This window comes from Macrobrachium nipponense, chromosome 12 (assembly GCF_015104395.2).
Source record: "Macrobrachium nipponense isolate FS-2020 chromosome 12, ASM1510439v2, whole genome shotgun sequence".
In the NCBI taxonomy this organism is placed as follows: Eukaryota; Metazoa; Arthropoda; class Malacostraca; order Decapoda; family Palaemonidae; genus Macrobrachium; species Macrobrachium nipponense.
In genome coordinates, this window is record NC_087205.1 from 38,039,602 (window position 1) to 38,058,710 (window position 19,109).

Sequence of the window (19,109 nt, forward strand, 5' to 3'; positions counted from 1 at the left end):
TCCGCCAATTACAAGGACCCTGTGTTGAAAGATACTCTTCAACAAATGGTGGATTAAATGTGGGACAAGAGAGCAATAGAGCTAGTGCTGGATCAAAGCTCCCCAGGGTTTTACAATCGTCTTTTCTTGGTTGCGAAAGCCTCGGGGGGCTGGAGACCAGTTCTAGATGTCAGCGCTCTGAACAAGTTTGTTCAGAAACATAAGTTCTCCATGGAGACTTCTGCATCAGTCCTTGCGGCTCTTCGCCAAGGGGATTGGACTCTGGATCTCCAGGATGCCTATTCTCACGTCCCGATTCATCCTTCGTCGAAGAAGTACCTCCGTTTCATGACGGGGGGAAGGATCTTCCAATTCAGAGCCTTGTGTTTCGGCCTTTCTACGGCTCCTCAGGTCTTCACGAGCCTTATGAAAAATATGGCGAGATGGCTTCACCTGAAAGGTATCAGTATCTCTCTGTACCTGGACGACTGGCTCATCAGAGCAAAGTCAGAGAAACAGTGTTTGGAGGACCTTGCTTTGACACTAAACCTGATAAAGACCTTAGGATTGCTCGTGAACCTCGAGAAGTCCCAACTGATCCCCAGCCAGAACTTGGTCTATCTGGGGATTCGGATGGATTCTCGGGGTTTTCGAGTATTTCCTTCTCAAGAGAGACTAACGAGAGGCTTAGAGAAAGTCTCTCTCTTCTTAGGGAAAGAACGTACTTCGGCGAGGGAATGGTTGAGCCTATTAGGGACACTTTCCTCGCTCGAACAGTTCTTTCCTCTAGGAAGACTTCATCTCCGTCCGCTTCAGTTCTTCCTCAGAAGATCGTGGAACATGAAGACAGGACTTCTTTCGGACAGTTTTCCCATTCCAGTTTGGATGAAGCGCCACTTAGAATGGTGGTTACTCCCACTGAAGGAAAACAAGGGTACTTCCCTAAAAACTCAGAACCCGAACCTTGTATTGTTTTCCGACGCGTCGGAAAAAGGTTGGGGAGCAACCTTGGGAAAGAGAGAGGTGTCAGGCACCTGGAATGCTCTTCAAGTGTCCTGGCACATAAACTGCAAAGAGCTGTTTTGCCGTACACCTGGCCCTAAAGAGCTTCGAACCTTTAGTGAGGAACAAGATAGTCCAAGTGAATGCGGACAACACAACCGCCCTTGCATACATTCGAAAGCAAGGAGGTACACACTCGTATGCCCTATACGAGCTCGCAAGAGACCTTCTTTTGTGGACATCTCAAAGGAACATCTCTCTTTTGACGAGGTTTGTTCAAGGAGTAAGGAACGTGAGAGCAGACAGGCTGAGCAGGAGGAACCAGGTCCTTCATACCGAATGGACCCTCCACTCAGAAGTTTGTCGGGAATCTCTGGTCTCTTTGGGGGACTCCTCATGTCGACCTCTTTGCCACGTTCCTCTCAAAAAGACTGGAAGTATTTTGCTCAGTAGTAGAAGACCCCAGAGCTCTAACAGTAGACGCCTTCCTTCTAGATTGGTCTCATGTAGACGTTTACGCATTTCCCCCATTCAGATTCTGGGGCAAGTGCTCAGGAAGTTTGTGACATCAAAGGGGACGAAAATGGCCCTGATAGCCCCCTTTTGGCCAGCTCAAGAGTGGTTCACGGAGGTGCTGGAGTGGATGGTAGACTTCCCCAGATCCCTCCCACAAAGGAAGGATCTTCTCAGACAACCACACTTCGAGAGGTTTCATCAAAACCTCCCCGCTCTCGCTCTGACTGCCTTTCGACTATCGAAAGACTTGTCAGAGCGAGAGGCTTTTCTCGCAAGGCAGCAAGCTCGATCGCTAGAGCCCGGAGAACTTCCACTATCCGAGTTTACCAATCGAAGTGGGAAGTTTTTAGAAGGTGGTGCAAGTCGAAGAAGTTGTCCTCCTCCAGTACCTCTGTAACAGAAATCGCTGATTTTCTGTTATTTTTGAGAGAGGAATCTCGTCTCTCCGTAGCCACTATAAAAGGGCTATAGGAGTATGCTTTCGGCCGTCTTTAGGAATAGAGGCCTAGATCTGGGAAATGATAGAGATCTACATGATCTGATTAGATCTTTTGAGACCATGAAGTCTAAGATTACTTCTCCCCCTAACTGGAATCTCGACGTGGTCCTGAAGTTCTTGTCCTCAGCAAGATTTGAACCTCTGCATTTGGCCTCGTTTCGTGGACCTAACGAGAAAATGTTTGTTTCTTTTGTCACTGGCGACGGCTAAAAGAGTTAGTGAGCTGCACGCCCTTAGTGATAAAGTGGGTTTTTTTCAAACTAGATTCAGCCATCTGTCATTCAAAGATTTATTTTTGGCGAAGAATGAAAATCCTTCGAATCCCTGGCCGAGAAACTTTTGAAGTTAAAGGCTTATCGGGTCTCGTCGGCAGGGAAACGGAGAGGTCTCTTTGCCCAGTAAGGGCTTTAAAGTTTTACATGCAGAGAAAGAAACAGTTGGGAGGTTCTAGACAAGGTCTCTGATATTCGGTGAAGGATCCATCAAGACCTATGTCCAAGAATGCTTTAGCCTTTTTTGTCAGGAACGTCATTACTGACGCTCATAAGGCTTGCACGGATGACTCTTTCAAACTCCTGAGAGTAAGAGCTCATGAAGTGAGAGCAGTAGCTACGTCTCTCTCTTTTCAGAGAAATATGTCACTTAAGAATATCTTGGAAGCGACATATTGGAGGTGTAATTCAGTGTTTGTTTCTCACTATTTTAAAGGACGTTCGTTGTGACCTATGAAAAATGTTTTTCTTTAGGTCCTTTCGTGTCTGCGGGCACAATCCTGGGTACAGGAGCTAACACAATCCTTAAATATACATAAGTCTAATAGATATGTTCTAGACTTTCTGCTGAGCAGGTGCAGGTGCCGCACAGGCCGGGTCAGTCCACTTTCGTTCAGTAAGGAACTCTTGTGATATCTTTTATTAGATGAGTATCATAAATTTTTTTTTTTTTTGTGAAATTAATGTGTGCGTGTGCAATTTGGTTTAGAGTTATGGTTGTTGTGAAGAGTTTGGGGATAACTCGGAGCAATTTTTAATTCTAACATGGTGGTTAGGATCAGGTGGTCGGGATTGGTTGTGTGCTCCTTCATAAGGCGTGTTGTCATATAAGTGGATCAGCACCCATTGACAAAGTCCTTTCAGGCTCTGCCGAGTAAGTGGATAAGACCCCTTCGGCAGACCCACAAGAACTCTTGGCCATAGATCACATATCTCGCTAAAGTTTCTTGAGGTGATGCAGACTCCTGGGCTACAGCCACAAAGTCTACCACCTATCAGGTAGGAACCAAGGTTTTATTTATACCTACAACATATGTTGTTTACCTGTCTATTCCAGAAGTAGCTGTCTCTTACCCTCCACCGAAGGGTGCCAATCAGCTATGTATATATCTGACAGGTAAGTTGATTGTATGAAAATGATATTGTTATGATACAATAAAGTTTCATACATACTTACCTGGCAGATATATACGATTAGGGCTCACCCAGCCTCCCCGCAAGGAGACAGGTGGAAGAGAAAAAATATGATAGAAAACGGGAATGGTTCCTAGTCCTGCCACCCAGGGCAGGCCGGTAGATCACCTGACCTACCGGTAGCGAGTGGCGCGAAATTTGAATTTCTGTCGGGGACGACGGAGTCTTAGCTATGTATATATCTGCCAGGTAAGTATGTATGAAACTTTATTGTATCATAACAATATCATTTTTCTGACAATACAGCACTGCTCTCTCTGACAGCGCTGCTCTCCCTGACAGCGCTGCTCTCCCCTCCCTGACAGCACTGCTCTCCCTAACAGCACTGCTCCCTAACAGTGCTGCTCTCCCTGACACCACCGCCGCTCTCCCTGACACCGCCGCTCTCCCTGACAGTGCTGCTCACCTGACCGCACTGCTCAGTCTTGACAGCACCGCTGTCAGAGTATAGAAAAGAGTTCTCCCCGATCCAACTTTTTCATTGTCAAGAAGCAGTTCATGCAGGCAGTACATCCCTGTGTTTTACATAGCTAAAGACTTTCAGCCTTCATTGCAAGCACAGGCCTTTTGTGCTGAACAGCAATGAAATAGCTGAAATTCTCTTTCAGTCCTGTAAATTTCAGGAATTAGAACCGTCCTATTTGGTTGGCGTCATTGACAGGACTTTTCTCTGTCTGAATTGCGAAAGTTAACTTTGTTCCGATTCAACTGTGAAAGACGTGGGTACACACTCGCTCTAGTTTTTCATGTAATTAGTATTGTTTCTCCTTGGTTGAGATTCTGCTGCTGATGAAAAACTTTTTCGGGTGTGCCATATGAATGGCAGAAGGAGAGACACCCGGTTCTTCTGTCGCACCTGCAAAATAGCTCTTTGCAGTTTCGGGGAGTGTGACCGTAAGTACCACAATGCGGTCTTCTATTGGCGTGTGCCTGATCAACCGACAGCGGAGGGCGCACAGGACCGCGTGTCCCATCAGCAGTAAGGGCGCGCGTCTCCCTCCCCCACCTGTACCTCGTCACGTCGAGAGAAAAAAAATGCAAGACTCCTCAATGGAGGAGGGAGAAAACAAGAATAGTACGAAGAGTCAGGGTTACGAGTGAGTATTCTGCATTTATTTTATATTTATTTTTATATTTATTACAAGTTTTTATATATCCGTTTCTATTGATGCATGATAATATATGTTTTTTCATTTTATGCAAAAAGAAAAGTTTCACCTGCATTCCTTTTATTTATGTATTTGTACCAGAATCGAAAAATATATATATATTATATAGATATATATATATATATATATATATATATATATATATATATATATATATATATATATATATATATATATATATATATATATATATATATATATATATATATGTATAAAAATATTATATATATATATATATATATATATATATATATATATATATATATATATATATATATATATATATATAGATTATATATATATATTATATATATATATATATATATATATATATATATATATATATATATATATATATATATATTATATATTCTTATATGTGGAGGGCATCAAAATACATAACAGTCTAGTAATATTCAGTCATTTATCTTCATTTTGAAACAAATTTGAAGTCTCTAGCACAATATTTAGATTTATGGTGAATTTTTGAGAAAAAAAATTTTCCTTCCCTCTGCGCGCCAATTCTCCGCATCAAATCTCCGCATCAAATCTCTGAAATGCATATGTCGCATTCTCCTAATATTTGCTCCCTTTCATATTAGGCGTTTCATAGAGTTTTATATAGTGTTCCCCCTGTATTCGCGGGGTATGTGTACCAGACACCCCCGTGAATAGTTAAAACCCGCAAATAGTTAGAACCACCATTAAAAATGCTTATAACTGCCTATCTTGAAAGTTCAGATACCAAATGTATACCTTTAATAACATCCTACTTCAAATACTATACCTAAAATTACTAACCTATTACTGTATTAATCTTTGAGGTTATATTATTAATATCATTTCAAAGTCATCTTAAACATTTTACCTTTAAAAATATATATATTTGACCATCAAGAGTGAAATTATGAATTATTTCTGAGACAGAGAGAATAATAATAGAGAGAGACAGAGAGAATAACTCCTAAACTCTGACTCCTTCCCCTCCGCCAATGCGTATATCAATCTGTCCTTTAATTAATCTTATTAATATTTGAAAATTAGTTATAAGGTAAGTCATTTATTTATACTACAAAACAAATAAACATACGTAAGTAAGTAAGAGAGAGAGAGAGAGAGAGAGAGAGAGAGAGAGAGAGAGAGAAGAGAGAGAGAGAGAGAGAGAGAGATGGTATTGTTACTGTTTAATCTCACGAAACTAAATATTTTTTGTAAACTAGTGCTGTATGTTATTATTTTACTATAAAATGTAGTAATGTCCTTAAAGATAAACTTATACATACATTTCCAGCCCAAACAGAAGGCAAGAGTTACCACTAAGACATACTATCTCGTGTGGCAAAAGAGAGAGAGAGAGAGAGAGATGGGAGGGGGTAGGGTTATCCTTATTTAAAAGACTGAAATGGATAGATTATTGTACTTCTATAAAATACTATAACATATGAATTTTGAAATTAATTATATTACTATTATTATCATTATGCGAAAATATTAATAAACATACACATGTACCATAGAAATTCTCATTTCAGTAAAAGAGAGAGAGAGAGAGAGAGAGAGAGAGAGAGAGAGAGAGAGAGAGAGAGAGAGATACGTGATCATTGAGAGGGCAACAGTTGTTGGACCCCAGCCAACTCTGCCTGGCTACCTGGACTTCAAAGACGTGGGGTAAAATGCATTTTCTTTCATTCTTACATAATTCTTTTTATTTATAAACTTAAATCTTGCTAATTCACTTTAGTATTTTCTTTAATGAATTTATATTATTGCTGTTTACATTAATATTGGTATTTGAAAATTAGTAAATCGTCATCCAAAGAAATACATCTCTGTAAGAGAGAGAGAGAGAGATGGAAAGATTATCGTAGTATTTGTAAAATACTTTCACATATGATTTTTGTAATTACAGTTATTATTATTGTTATTATTATTATTATTATTATTATTATTATTATTATTATTATTATATGAAAATATTAATAAACATATTATACATATGTATCATAAAAATCTCTCATCAAGTGAGAGAGAGAGAGAGAGAGAGAGAGCAGAAAAAAAAGAGAGAGAGAGAGAGAGAGAGAGAGAGACCTGTAGTTCAAAAGAACTAAAATCTTACTAATTCACTGTAGTATTTTCTTTATTGAAGTGATTGCTCTTTACATTAATATTAATATTTGAAAATTAGTAAATCATTTATCATACAATAAGCATACATCTCTGTAAGAGAGAGAGAGAGAATTATTAATTATTATGTGATATCATTTAATCTTATTAAACTTACTAATACAGTATTGATCAATACTAATATTTTAAAATTAGTAAATAATTTTTATATTATAAAAATGTATTTAGGCATGAAAAAAACATCAAAATACACTAATTAGTGATTATTTATCGTCGGAAAATCCCGCGAATAGGCAAATTCTCTACAAATAATGGGTAGATAAGGTCCAGAGAAAAATCCGCGAATCCGGAGAACGCGAATATGGTGCCCCCACTGTATATGAAAATGTGCGCAATTTCATGTAGAATACAACTGAAAATATTTGAAGGTTGTAGCTTTTCTCATTTTCAAAATAATTGCATATAAATCACGATAAATAAATAAAAAAACTACGTACTGTCAATTTTGACTCAACCAAAATGGTCAAAAAACGCAATTGTAAGCAAAAACTCTTACAGTCTAGTAATATTCAGTCATTTATCTTCATTTTGAAACAAATTCGAAGTCTCTAGCACAATATTTAGATTTATGGTGAATTTTTGAAAAAAAAACTTTTTCCTTCCCTCCTCGTGCCGATTCTCCGCCGCAAATCTCCGAAATGCGTACGTCGCATTCTCGTAATATTTGCTCCCTTTCATATTAGGCGTTTCATGGAGTTTTATATATGAAAATGTGCGCAATTTCATGTAGAATACAACAAAAAATATTTGAAGGTTGTAGCTTTTCTCATTTTCGAAATAATTGCATATAAATCACGATAAATAGAAGAAAAACTACGTTTGGTCAATTTTGACACTACCGAAATGGTCAATAAATGCAATTGTAAGCAAAAGCTCTTACAGACTAGTAATATTCAGTCATTTATTTTTATTTTGAAACAAATTCAAAGTCTCTAGCACAATATTTAGATTTATGGTGAATTTTTGAAAAAAACTTTTTCCTTCCCTCCGCGCGCCGATTCTCCGCCGCAAATCTCCGAAATTCGTATGTCGCATTCTCCTAATATTTGCTCCCTTTCATATTAGGCGTTTCATAGAGTTTTATATATGAAAATGTGCGCAATTTCATGTAGAATACAACAAAAAATATTTGAAGGTTGTAGCTTTTCTCATTTTTGAAATATTTGCATATAAAAAAATATATATCTAAATTTTGACATTCGTTCAACTTTAGCTTGTCCGAAATGGTCAAAAACTGCAATTGTAAGCTAAAACTCTTACAGTATAGTAATATTCAATCATTTGTCTCCATTTTGAAACAAATTTGAAGTCTCTAGAACAATATTTAGATTTATGGTGAATTTTTGAAAAAAAAAAACATTTTTTTGTGTCTGCACGTTACAAATTCATGCATCATTTTGTGATAATATTTTCTCTGTTGTGTTGCTTTGATCGTTTTACAATGTGTTATATACCAAAATGATTGCAATTTAGTGTACAATACAGCGAAAAAAAATTAACTGTTAGTTTTAACCGTTTTGCTCACAGCGCTATTTGAATACAATTATATATGAAATTTTTTTTTTGCGCTATCATATATCGCGTTATTTATATATGATAATGATTTTTTTTTTTTTTCTGATGGTTGCATACTAAACTTCAAGCAATGACAAAAAAAGGAGCCAAAAATGAACTCTTAATCTTAAAAACTAAGCGTGCTGTCATTTTTTGAAAAAAAAAATTTTTCCGCTTCGGCGCTCACTCCGAGACCCCCCCGGCATACAGGAGACAGTTTTTATTATACCCCTTCGGCGTAAGAGGGTTAATTGCCAACCTCATGCCACCCCTCATGGTTTCAATAACTGTATCCAGCTGCTACACCAAAAGGATATCCTATTGTAAAGGACCTCAGGGTTGTATATATAGTTAGGAAAAAGGCAATTTACTTTCACCCATTGTATTATTTTGTTAATTAAAACTCAAGAAAGATCCACTAAAACTGTTTATACCTGTTATTTTAAAGTTTTAACACAAAAAGTGCATTTTATGATGAAATTGATAAAAAAAACAGGAATTTGTGGATATTTCTCACAGAAAATTACCGCAAATAAGCGAATTTCTGCAATAAATAAAGGTATATATATGTTACTGGGAGAAATCCTTGAATATGATTCTTGGGCATTCCACAGAGGAGTTGGAGATGTGTATATCTCGAAGTGGTTCGGAAGTCATGTAAAGCTGTTGGTCCCGTTGCTGGAATAACCACTGGTTCCAAGCAACGTAAAAATACCATAGAAACAAACAAACAAACTTGAGTATGTGAGTCTGCGAATTGACTGTAGTACCAATTCTCATGATGGACATCAGGTATGGGTGCTCGTCTCTCTCGTATTGAGCATTTTTTGTTGTTGAGCACCAGTCTCCATCCAAGTGCTTTGTACCATCTGAGGAGCCACACTTCTTGCTCCAGCTTGCTCAGCACTTTCCACGCCTTTCCTGGCACTAGCTGTATGAAGTTTGGCGCTAGTTGTTGGATGCCCGATGACATAACCTCCTTGTTCATCTTCTTCGACACTACAGGATCTTTCGCTTGCTCCTAAGTGCTACCACTTGGACAGGACATCACTTCAGTCATGCAGGAGGTTCTCTGTATGGTGCTCTTCATGAGTTTTCCGATCACGGAGAAGATATATGCATGGCGAGACGTAGCAAAACACTCGCGTTCCTGTGATCTTACCAGTTGTAGGAAGAGAAGGTTTCATTTGGTCTGTGAGAGACTATGCTTTCTTTCTTGGAAGTATTTTTTGCTGTGGTGAATAAGTTTTCCTAAGTCCGTACTTTGCTATCATTACTGCCTATGATAGCTAGTTGATGATCGCGCATATTATCGGCCCCTCCTGCTAGTTCTGAGAAGGGCAGGCAAGAACAGTCAATCCTCCTCTCTTTTTTTTTCCCCCCCTGCTTCCTGGGTTACACTGGGATGGATGGTGGAATAATTTGAACTCTATTGAGTCTACTCCCCACAGTTTGCATTTGAGAGCCTGTGTTCCTGGTTCAATCTTAGTATCTCACTGGACGTACGTTCGTTTGATCAGGATGGATATCACTTAGTAGTTTGAGCTCCACCTCCCCAGTGTTCCCTTTTAGGGAACAACCAGTTTGGCATGAACTAGTTCGTCTTCGGTGTCCTGTTATCACCGTAGAAGCCTCCCTTCGGGATAGCTACACCTTCGCTCTCTTCATTACAGAATAAAGGAAATCTGCTGCCAGCCCCTATTCTTTTTTTCTTTCAAAAGTGAATAAGAAGTAGGCTGGCTCTCAATCACCAATAGCTTACAAATAGTATACTTGTACTATATTCTCCTTGTGACAGGCCTCTGTTATCAGTTGCACTGTCCAAGTAATAGGTGCATACATATAAGTTAGTTCTTCTATTGTGTGACCGAGACGAATATTACCTTCTCTTAATCAACCTGAAACTCAGGATAGTCTTTTGAGCCTCCCAAAAGTTTCCAGTTTTGACTTTGAGACGTGTAGTGGTATTGTTTGGCAACAACACCATATGGTTGGTATTATCACTTAACAAGAGGGTTGCTTTCCCTCTTGTTTAGGTTGACATGCAGGTGCTTAAGATGAAACGTACTACCGGGCAACTCAGCCTGTGAAGTCAAGTGAGGGGCATAGTATTGCCTTCTCACTAAGATTTTGTTTGTCCTAGTGTTGTCTCTCCTTTGTCTAGGGTAAACACCTAATTCGAATCTCTCTGCCCGACCATCACAGACTTATATCTCTTGATTAGCTTTAGATTCTCACTTATGGTTCCTCTTTTGGGCTCCTCAGTTACCATTGTGAGAATCATCAGACAGAAATATGTCTCTTTAGATTCATTCATTATTATCTTTCTGTTTACCCCATGGTAAAACAGAAGTCTCTAAGTCTTCTGCTTTGTTGCAATTGCCACTGCAATGATTCAAAACAATTTCAGACAAATACAGCTTTTTTTTTGTCTTCTACTATATATATTTTTCTAGTTCGTAAAGTGTTCAACTAATAGTTGTTAACCCCAATTTGGAGTGAACATCAGAAGACTTTGCCTACCCTGATAGCTCTGCTTCCAGGGTAAACAGAAAAGTTCCTCCCTGAACCAACCTTCACTGTGACAGGAAGTGGTTCGTCAATCAGTACATCCTTGTTTGTTTACACAGATAGACTTACAGCCTTCATTGCAACAGGAATCAAAGTACCATCCATACCCTAGGAAGTTACGGTAAGAACCTGTCTCTTCTTCTGTCTAAACGTGTGGATTTCCATTTTATATGGGCTTTATGTTTGAGACACACTCAGTGTTGTGGAATGTTTTTTGGCCTTCTTTGAAGCAAAGCTAAGGATATAAGAATAGCCTCTTCCTCCTTAGTTTTCAGTCGTTCATTGCTCTTTACACCCATTCTACTATCGAACTACTGAAGGCGTAAACAATCTTTGCTTCTTATAATTTTTTTTTTTCATTTAAGCTTAAAAAATTTCAAAATTTTGTATACCTTGAGACCACTTTTAGTGACTGGCATGGCATCGTGGGAGGAAGCATAGAATGTTCTCGTATTATCTTTTCACCTCTTCAGTAAGGTACTGAGTTTGGAGAGCCAGAGGGTACAGTGTACCTGGAGCATGCACCACTCTCAGTGGATGGATCATGATATTATTTCAATGTAGGTGTCAGTGTTTTCTGGTTGGCACCTATCATACTTAGGTAGCCGTAGGAGTATTTCTCTCACTGCAAGTTTCCCTAAGTAGGAGGCAACCCTTGGCTCTACTGCCACGCCACTACAAGTTAAGATGAGCACCAACCCAGAGGTAGTATGTATTCATCTGCATAGCTCTCTTAACTAATAGGTATGACAAGCATTGTTTTTCTCAATGCTAGCAACTTTCTATTTTAAATTGATTAGTACATGATTTAATGCTTTGGAGTAGAGTATGTCCATGATCCCACCTCCATTCTATGTGGAATCAGCAGTATAATACTGGGTAAGTCACATATACAAAAATGATATTTTTATAATAGAATTAGATTTTGTAAATATATTTAGCCAGTATTTATGTATCAGAGCCCACTCACCTCCCCTCTGATGAACATTATGCATGAAACGGAATGAAGTGATTAGCTAAGTTGTTCCTATTATTGCCATTGGGGGACAGCACTGTGCACTGTATATCTACACAGCCATTGAAGCGCTACCCATGAAATTTGAATTTAGGCTGCTGCCTAGTAGGAAACTCTTAGCAATATAATTACTGGGTAAGTATATACAAAATCTAATTTATTATAAAATTAGTTTTTAATTTTTTCCATAGGAATTAATATCCTTCAGAGATCCACATGCTATGAGTCCACAACTCATGCTTGAGAAACCTGAGCGTGATGTTGAGCGATGCATAGACCCCTCATTGTCAGAGGTTATTGCTGCCCATTTAAGGTACTGTATTGTAGCAAGTACTTAAATACTTGAGTCTTAATTTTCATTTACAGTATAATAGCTTTCATTTCAGTACTATTTTTTAAAGATTTGTGCTTTTTTCCTAATATGAAAAATATAAATATCATGTTATTAGCAAGTACTTTATACTCAAATATCAGCAATAATCATATTAATGCCCTTTGCTTGTATACATAATTTTATATTTTTAGAGCTGTTTGGGCAGCTGGAAATGGAGATTGCATCGAGGCATGGAAAACACAAATGCTTGTAGTACAGGCAGTGTCCCGTTTTATGTCTGAGTTCAAAGAGGAGAACTGGATGCTTCCGGTTATGTACACTGCCTGCTTAGACTTGAGGTGAGCATCTAATGCAGGTTTATGTTATGTCTGTTGTATATGATGTGTTGCTGATATGTTCCTCATATTTGAAGGTTTTTTATTTATGAAAAATGCAGTTTACATAGTTTGTAATACACCCAAAGCATTAAAAGTAAGGTTTTCTTAGGATTTTTGATGATTTTCTGGCTTACAATGATTTTCGGCTTATGATGCGTCTCAAGAACAGAACCCCCGTCGTAAAGCGGGGACTGCCTGTGTTAAGATGTATAATTTGTGTTTTTTGTCTCATTTTCTAGATAGCACGGAGCTTTTGGTTCATAGCACCTTTTACAGATTTGTGTTTTATATCTTTTTGCAGACTTTATGCACTTGCAGCAGATTATAAGCTAACAAGATCAGGTGTCAGTAAAGCTGGTGAAACTCTAGAAAAAGCTGCCGAGGCTCTTATGAGTTGCTTCAGGGTGTGTGCAGCAGATACGTAAGTTACACAGGTTTATGTAATGTATTGATTTCTATTTAAATGGATTTCTGTGACTGTGTTAAAGGCCTCATGTTTAACAGTCTCTTTGCAGTATATTGTACCTCATTTTGTGCTACTAAAGTTGACTAATCTGTAGATTTAGTTGAGCAAAATTAAAACAAAAGTGTGGTTGTTCCTACACAATATACAAACCCCCAGTCCTTTACATTAGAAATGATTTACAGTGAAGCTGGAAAAATGGCTGTTAAACTCTTGAACAAGGTGGTTAGGCAGTAACTACCATCCGCTTGCCCATACTATGTAAACATTCCTGTTAGCTTTCGGCCATCATGTGCTGCAAACATGCTTTCATGAGTTCTTTGCCTGACTGTCGTTAAGCTGGCCCGGCTGCAGTGGTCTTCCTGCAGATTTCAAATTCTGCCATCTGATAATTTACATTTTGCCAGCTGCCCTATTTAACCCTTAAACACCGAAGCGGTATTTAAAAAATCGTCTCCTGTATGCCGGCGGGGTTCAGGAGCGAGCGCCGAAGCAGATTTTTTTTTTTTTTTTTTTTTTTTTTTTTTTTTTTTTTTTTTTGTTTTTTTTTTTTTTTTTTTTTTTTTTTTCTTTTTTTTTTTTTTTTTTTTTTTTTTTTTTTTTTTTTTTTTTTTTTATAAATCACAGCACACTTAGTTTTTAAGATTAAGAGTTCATTTTTGACTCCTTTTATTGTCATTGCCTGAAGTTTAGTATGCAACCATCAGGAATGAAAAAATATTTTTATCATATATAAATATTGGGATATATGACAGCGCGAAAAAAAAAATTCATATATAATTGTATACAAATTGCACTGTGAGCAAAACAGTTAAAGCTAACGAATTAATTTTTTTTCTTTGTATTGCACACTAAATTGCAATCATGGTGGTATATAACACATTGTAAAACGACCAAAGCAGCACAGAGAAATTATAATCACAAAGTGATGCATGAATTTGTAACACGCGGACGTTATAAAAATTGTTTTTTTTTTAAATTCACCATAAATCGAAATGTTGTTCTAGAGACTTCGAATTTGTTTCAAAATGAAGATAAATGATTGAATATTACTAGGCTGTAAAAGTTTTAGCTTACAATTGCATTTTTCGACCATTTCGGTCTAGTTAACCCTTAAACGCCTATTGGACGTATTTTACGTCAAGATAAATTGTCTGTCGGGTGCCGATTGGACGTATTTTACGTCGACATAGAAAAGTTTTTTTTTAAATTCGCGGAAAAATACTTCTAGGCCTACCAGCCAAAAACTTTTGAATCACGCACCTTGGGGGATGCTGGGAGTTCACGGATCAAGGTGTTGTTTTGTTTACAATTGTTACACAGGCGCGCAAGCGCGAATTTCTTTCTTATCGCACTAAAAAGTATCAGTGACACATCTCGGAAATTATTTCGTCACTTTGACATAATTTTTGCACCATTTTAAATTAGCCATTACAAGGAGTATTATATATGAAAATGTGCGCAATTTCATGTAGAATACAAAAATAAATAGTAATATTCAATCATTTACCTTCATTTTGCAACAAATTGGAAGTCTCTAGCACAATATTTCGATTTATGGTGAATTTATGAAAAAAAAAACATTTTCCTTACGTCTGCACGGTAACTCTTCCGAAAAAATCATACGTGTGATTGTCGTAATGTTTGCACCATTTTGAATTAGCCGTTACATAAAGTTTTATATATGAAAATGTGCGCAATTCCATGTAGAATACAACCAAAAATAATTGAAGGTTGTAGCTTTTCTCATTTTTGAAGTATTTGCATATAAATCACGATAAATAGAAAAAAACCACATTCGGTCAACTTTGACTCTACCGAAATGGTCGAAAAACGCAATTGTAAGGTAAAACTCTTACAGTCTAGTAATATTCAGTCATTTATCTTCATTATGAAACAAACTCGAAGTCCCTAGCACAATATTTAGATTTATGGTGAATTTAAAAAAAAAAAAACTTTCCTTCCCTCCGCACGCGGATTCCCCGCCGCAAATCTCCGTAATGCGTACGTCGCATTCTCGGAATATTTGCTCCGTTTCATATTAGGCATTTCATAGAGTTTTATATATGAAAATGTGCGCAATTTTATGGAGAATACAACTAAAAATAATTGAAGGTTGTAGCTTTTCTCATTTTTGAAATATTTGCATATAAAAAAATATTTACACAAATTTGACATTCGGTTAAATTCAACTCTTCCAAAATGGTCGAAAACTGCAATTGTAAGCTAAAACTCTTACATATAGTAATATTCAATCATTTATCTTCATTTTGAAACAAATTGGAAGTCTCTGGAATAATAATTAGATTTATGGAGAATTTTCGAAAAAAACATTTTTTACATCCGAGCGTTACGAATTCAAGCGTCATTTTGTGATAATATTTTCTCTGTGTTGCTTTGATCGTTTTACAATGTGTTATATACCAAAATGATCATAATTTAGTGTAAAAAAAAAAAAATTAACTCTTTAGCTTTAACCGTTTTGCTCACAGCGCGATTTGAATACAATTATATATGAAATTCTGTTTTTGCGCTATCATTTATCGCATTATTTATATATGATAATGATATTTTTTTCATTTCTGATGGTTGCATACTAAACTTCAGACAATGACAAAAAAAGGAGCAAAAAATGGACTCTTAATCTTAAAAACTAAGCGCTCTGTGATTTTTTGAAAAAAATATTTTTTCTGCTTCGGCGCTCACTCCGAGACCCCCTCGGCATACGGGAGACGATTTTTAATATACCCCTTTGGCGTTTAAGGGCTAAAGTTGACCGAATGTCTAATTTTTTTTATTTATCGTTATTTATATGCAAATATTTCAAAAATGAGAAAAGCTATGGCCTTCAATTGTTTTTTTTTTTTGTATTCTACATAAAATTGTACACATTTTCATATATAAAACTATATAACGGCTAATATGAAACGGAGCAAACGGAGAATCCGCGCGCCGAGGGAAGGAAAGTTTTTACCAAATTTCACCATAAAAGGGATTTTGACGAAGGAAAAATCTATTTCTGGGCGATGGGTTTGTGTCGCCCTGTGAAATCCCCCCCTGTGACCCACCCTGCAGCCCAAGATGGGCATCTAACGACAAGGATGACCACTATAGGCGCTGCAGTCCGCGTGGCGTGGGTAGTAGTAGTAGTAGTAGCGGCCGTCACCGCCTATGGATCGGCTCTCGCAGGTGGGGATTTTGATGTGGAAGAGTTCTAAATGGCAATAGGTTCATGGTAGTGGTCTCACTCACCCCTGTTACCATACCGACACTATTTTTATTAGAGTGAGCGAGTCAGTCATACTGACATCCTCTTGATTTTGTTTTTTCTCTGGTATGTGTTAGATCATTTACCTTAGAAATAATGAACTTAAGGATTATTTCACAGGGCGACACAAACCCATCGCCCAGAAATAGATTTTTCCTTCGTCAAAATCCCTTTTCTGGGCTCAGTTCGTGTCGCTGTGTGAAATAGTACCAGAGAAACAGCACAAGATGAAAACAAAGAAAAGGTCTCAATGAAACTATAAAATAAAATTAAAGGTATAATGTCAATAATTCAAAAGTTATCATACAAAATTTCCTTACAAATTTAAAGAGACTTATAACTAACTTAATAATTAAACAATCAATGATAACTTATTTAGTATGGTGAGTGAGATAATATAATAAGAAGACTCACTAATACTAAAACAATATACAAAACATAGTACACAATCAAGGTGTGCTACCCTAGCATAAAAATAAGGGTAGCAACACTCAAAGACATTTCATAATATACAAATTGATGTGGATGTCCCTAGCATAAAAATAAGGGACATTCCACCTTGATGTAATCATAGCAGCTAAGGCTAGAGAACCATATAGAGCTTAACTGTAGGGTAAGAGACATATTAGCTGAGGTAGGTAGAAAGGAGACCTGGATCTTCAACTACAACTACTGTGCAGAGTCAGGGGAAACTATGTTTCCCGCTGCCACTGCTGAAAATTTTAAGGATTCCAAGGACTTTAGATAGTGACGCTTAAAGACTGTCGGCGATTTCCATCCAGTATATTTCTTAAGATCATCAAAATTCATATGTTGAAAATAATTAATAGAGGTGGCTACTGCGCTGATATCATGTGCTTTTGGGAATGATTCAGGATTAGCTTGCTTAATGAAGTAAAGGATCTGCTGCCTGATCCCTTTTACTGTTAAAGTGCCACCTTTTTCTCTCATAAAGAGAGGACCTGAGGATCTAGAAGATGTCCTAGACAGAAAGGCTCTTAAGGTCATTACTGGACAGAGAGAAGGGTCTTGGGGAAGAGGGATGACCTTCCAAGGTGCCCACCTCGCTAAAGGATCCTCATTTTTAGCTAAAAAAACTACGATCTGGGGAAAGCAAAACTTCTCCTGAAGGGAGAAATTCAACATGCCCCGCATCTCTGGATAGAGCCGACAGTTCTGAAATTTTGGCCCCTGAGGCCAAGCTTAGAAAAAATAGCGTCTTTCTTAGTAACATTATGAATGTGCAAGAAGAGTTGTCAGTGTCTGGAGCTAGTTTGAGGACGTCATTTAAAAACCATGAAACTGAAGTAGGTCTTTCAGAAGGCCTAAGTCTAGCACAGGCTTTGGGAATAGACGTAAAGTAGGAGTCTGTTAAGTCTATTTGAAAACCCAACTGAAAGATTTTCTTCAAAGCTGATTTATTAGTGGTAATAGTGCTAGCTGCTAAGCCTTTTTCAAATAAGGACCTGAAGAAGGATATAGCTAAATTCACTGTCATGGTTGTAGAGTTTGTCTCATTCAGGAAAGATGCTAACATTTTGACAGCAGCGTCGTACTGTCTCAAAGTTGATTCCCTCTTATCTGATTCTAAGAAGAGGATATTCTGGGGATCAATACCTGCATCTTTTTTAGCCCCCAAACTTCATGAAGTCCATAAAGTTAGGGTTTTGAGAATTCCTGAGGAAGCGAACACAGTCCTCATTTGTACTGATTGAGATAGTTTGTGATTGGGAATCCGTCGAGGCCGGAGACCCAATTCCAGAAGTAGGGGGTACCAGTTGCTCTTTGGCCAGTCCGGGGCTGCTAGAGCTACTTGTCCCTTGAAGGTTCTGAGTTTGTTCAGAACTTTCAAAAGAAGATTCACTGGAGGGAAGACGTATATCCTCCTCCACTGATTCCAGTCTATGGACAAGGCGTCCATGGCATAAGCCAGAGGGTCCAGGTTGGGGGCCACATAGCAAGGAAGCTTGTGGTTCGCTTGTGAGGCGAAAAGATCTACTTGGAGATCTGGGACACTCCGGCGTATCCACTGGAACGACTTGTTGTCCAGAGACCACTCTGATTCTAGAGGAACTGACCGGGACAAGGCGTCCGCTATCACATTCCTTACTCCTGCTAAGTGGGTGGAGGATAGGTGCCATTTGTACTTGTTCGCTAGAGAGAAAATGGCTATCATGACATGGTTCACATGTTTTGATTTGGATCCCCCTCTGTTGATGCAGTGTACTACTACTGCACTGTCCAAAACCAGTTTTATATGAGACTTCTTTGGTGGAAGGAGTTTCTTCAGGGTAAGAAATACTGCCATAGCCTCCAAAACGTTTATGTGGAGCTGGCGGAACTGAGTTGACCAAGTTCCCTGGACTTTTTTGAACTGAGAGTATCCTCCCCAACCGCTTAGTGAGGCATCTGTGTGGATAGTTAGCGCCGGAGGAGGATATTGAAGAGGAACTGACTTGGACAGATTCTTTACCTTCGCCCATGGACGAAGTTGGTTGCGAAGGATTTGCGGGATCACTGACACCTTGTCTCGAGATTTGACATTTGCTCTTGAGCGCCAAACTCGATTTATATCTTTCAACCTTGCTTTCAGAAGAACCTCCGTCACTGAAGCAAACTGAAGGGAACCTAGGATTCTTTCCTGGTTTCTCCTTGAAGCTTGCTTGTTCTTGAGGAATTGCCTTACTGACTTGGCTATTTCTTTCCTTTTGA

The 19,109-nt window shown here is 38.0% G+C and overlaps 1 protein-coding gene across 1 annotated transcript in view; it reads left to right on the plus strand.

Moving 5' to 3' along the window:
* The window catches only part of LOC135224494 (PCI domain-containing protein 2-like), a 112,175-nt gene that overhangs the window by 20,224 nt on the left and 72,842 nt on the right, over positions 1-19,109 (plus strand). Inside the window, exons 3-5 of the mRNA XM_064263505.1 lie at positions 12,147-12,268; positions 12,481-12,627; positions 12,968-13,087. Coding sequence (XP_064119575.1) covers positions 12,147-12,268; positions 12,481-12,627; positions 12,968-13,087 — 389 coding nt within the window. The remainder of the gene's footprint in view (positions 1-12,146; positions 12,269-12,480; positions 12,628-12,967; positions 13,088-19,109) is intronic.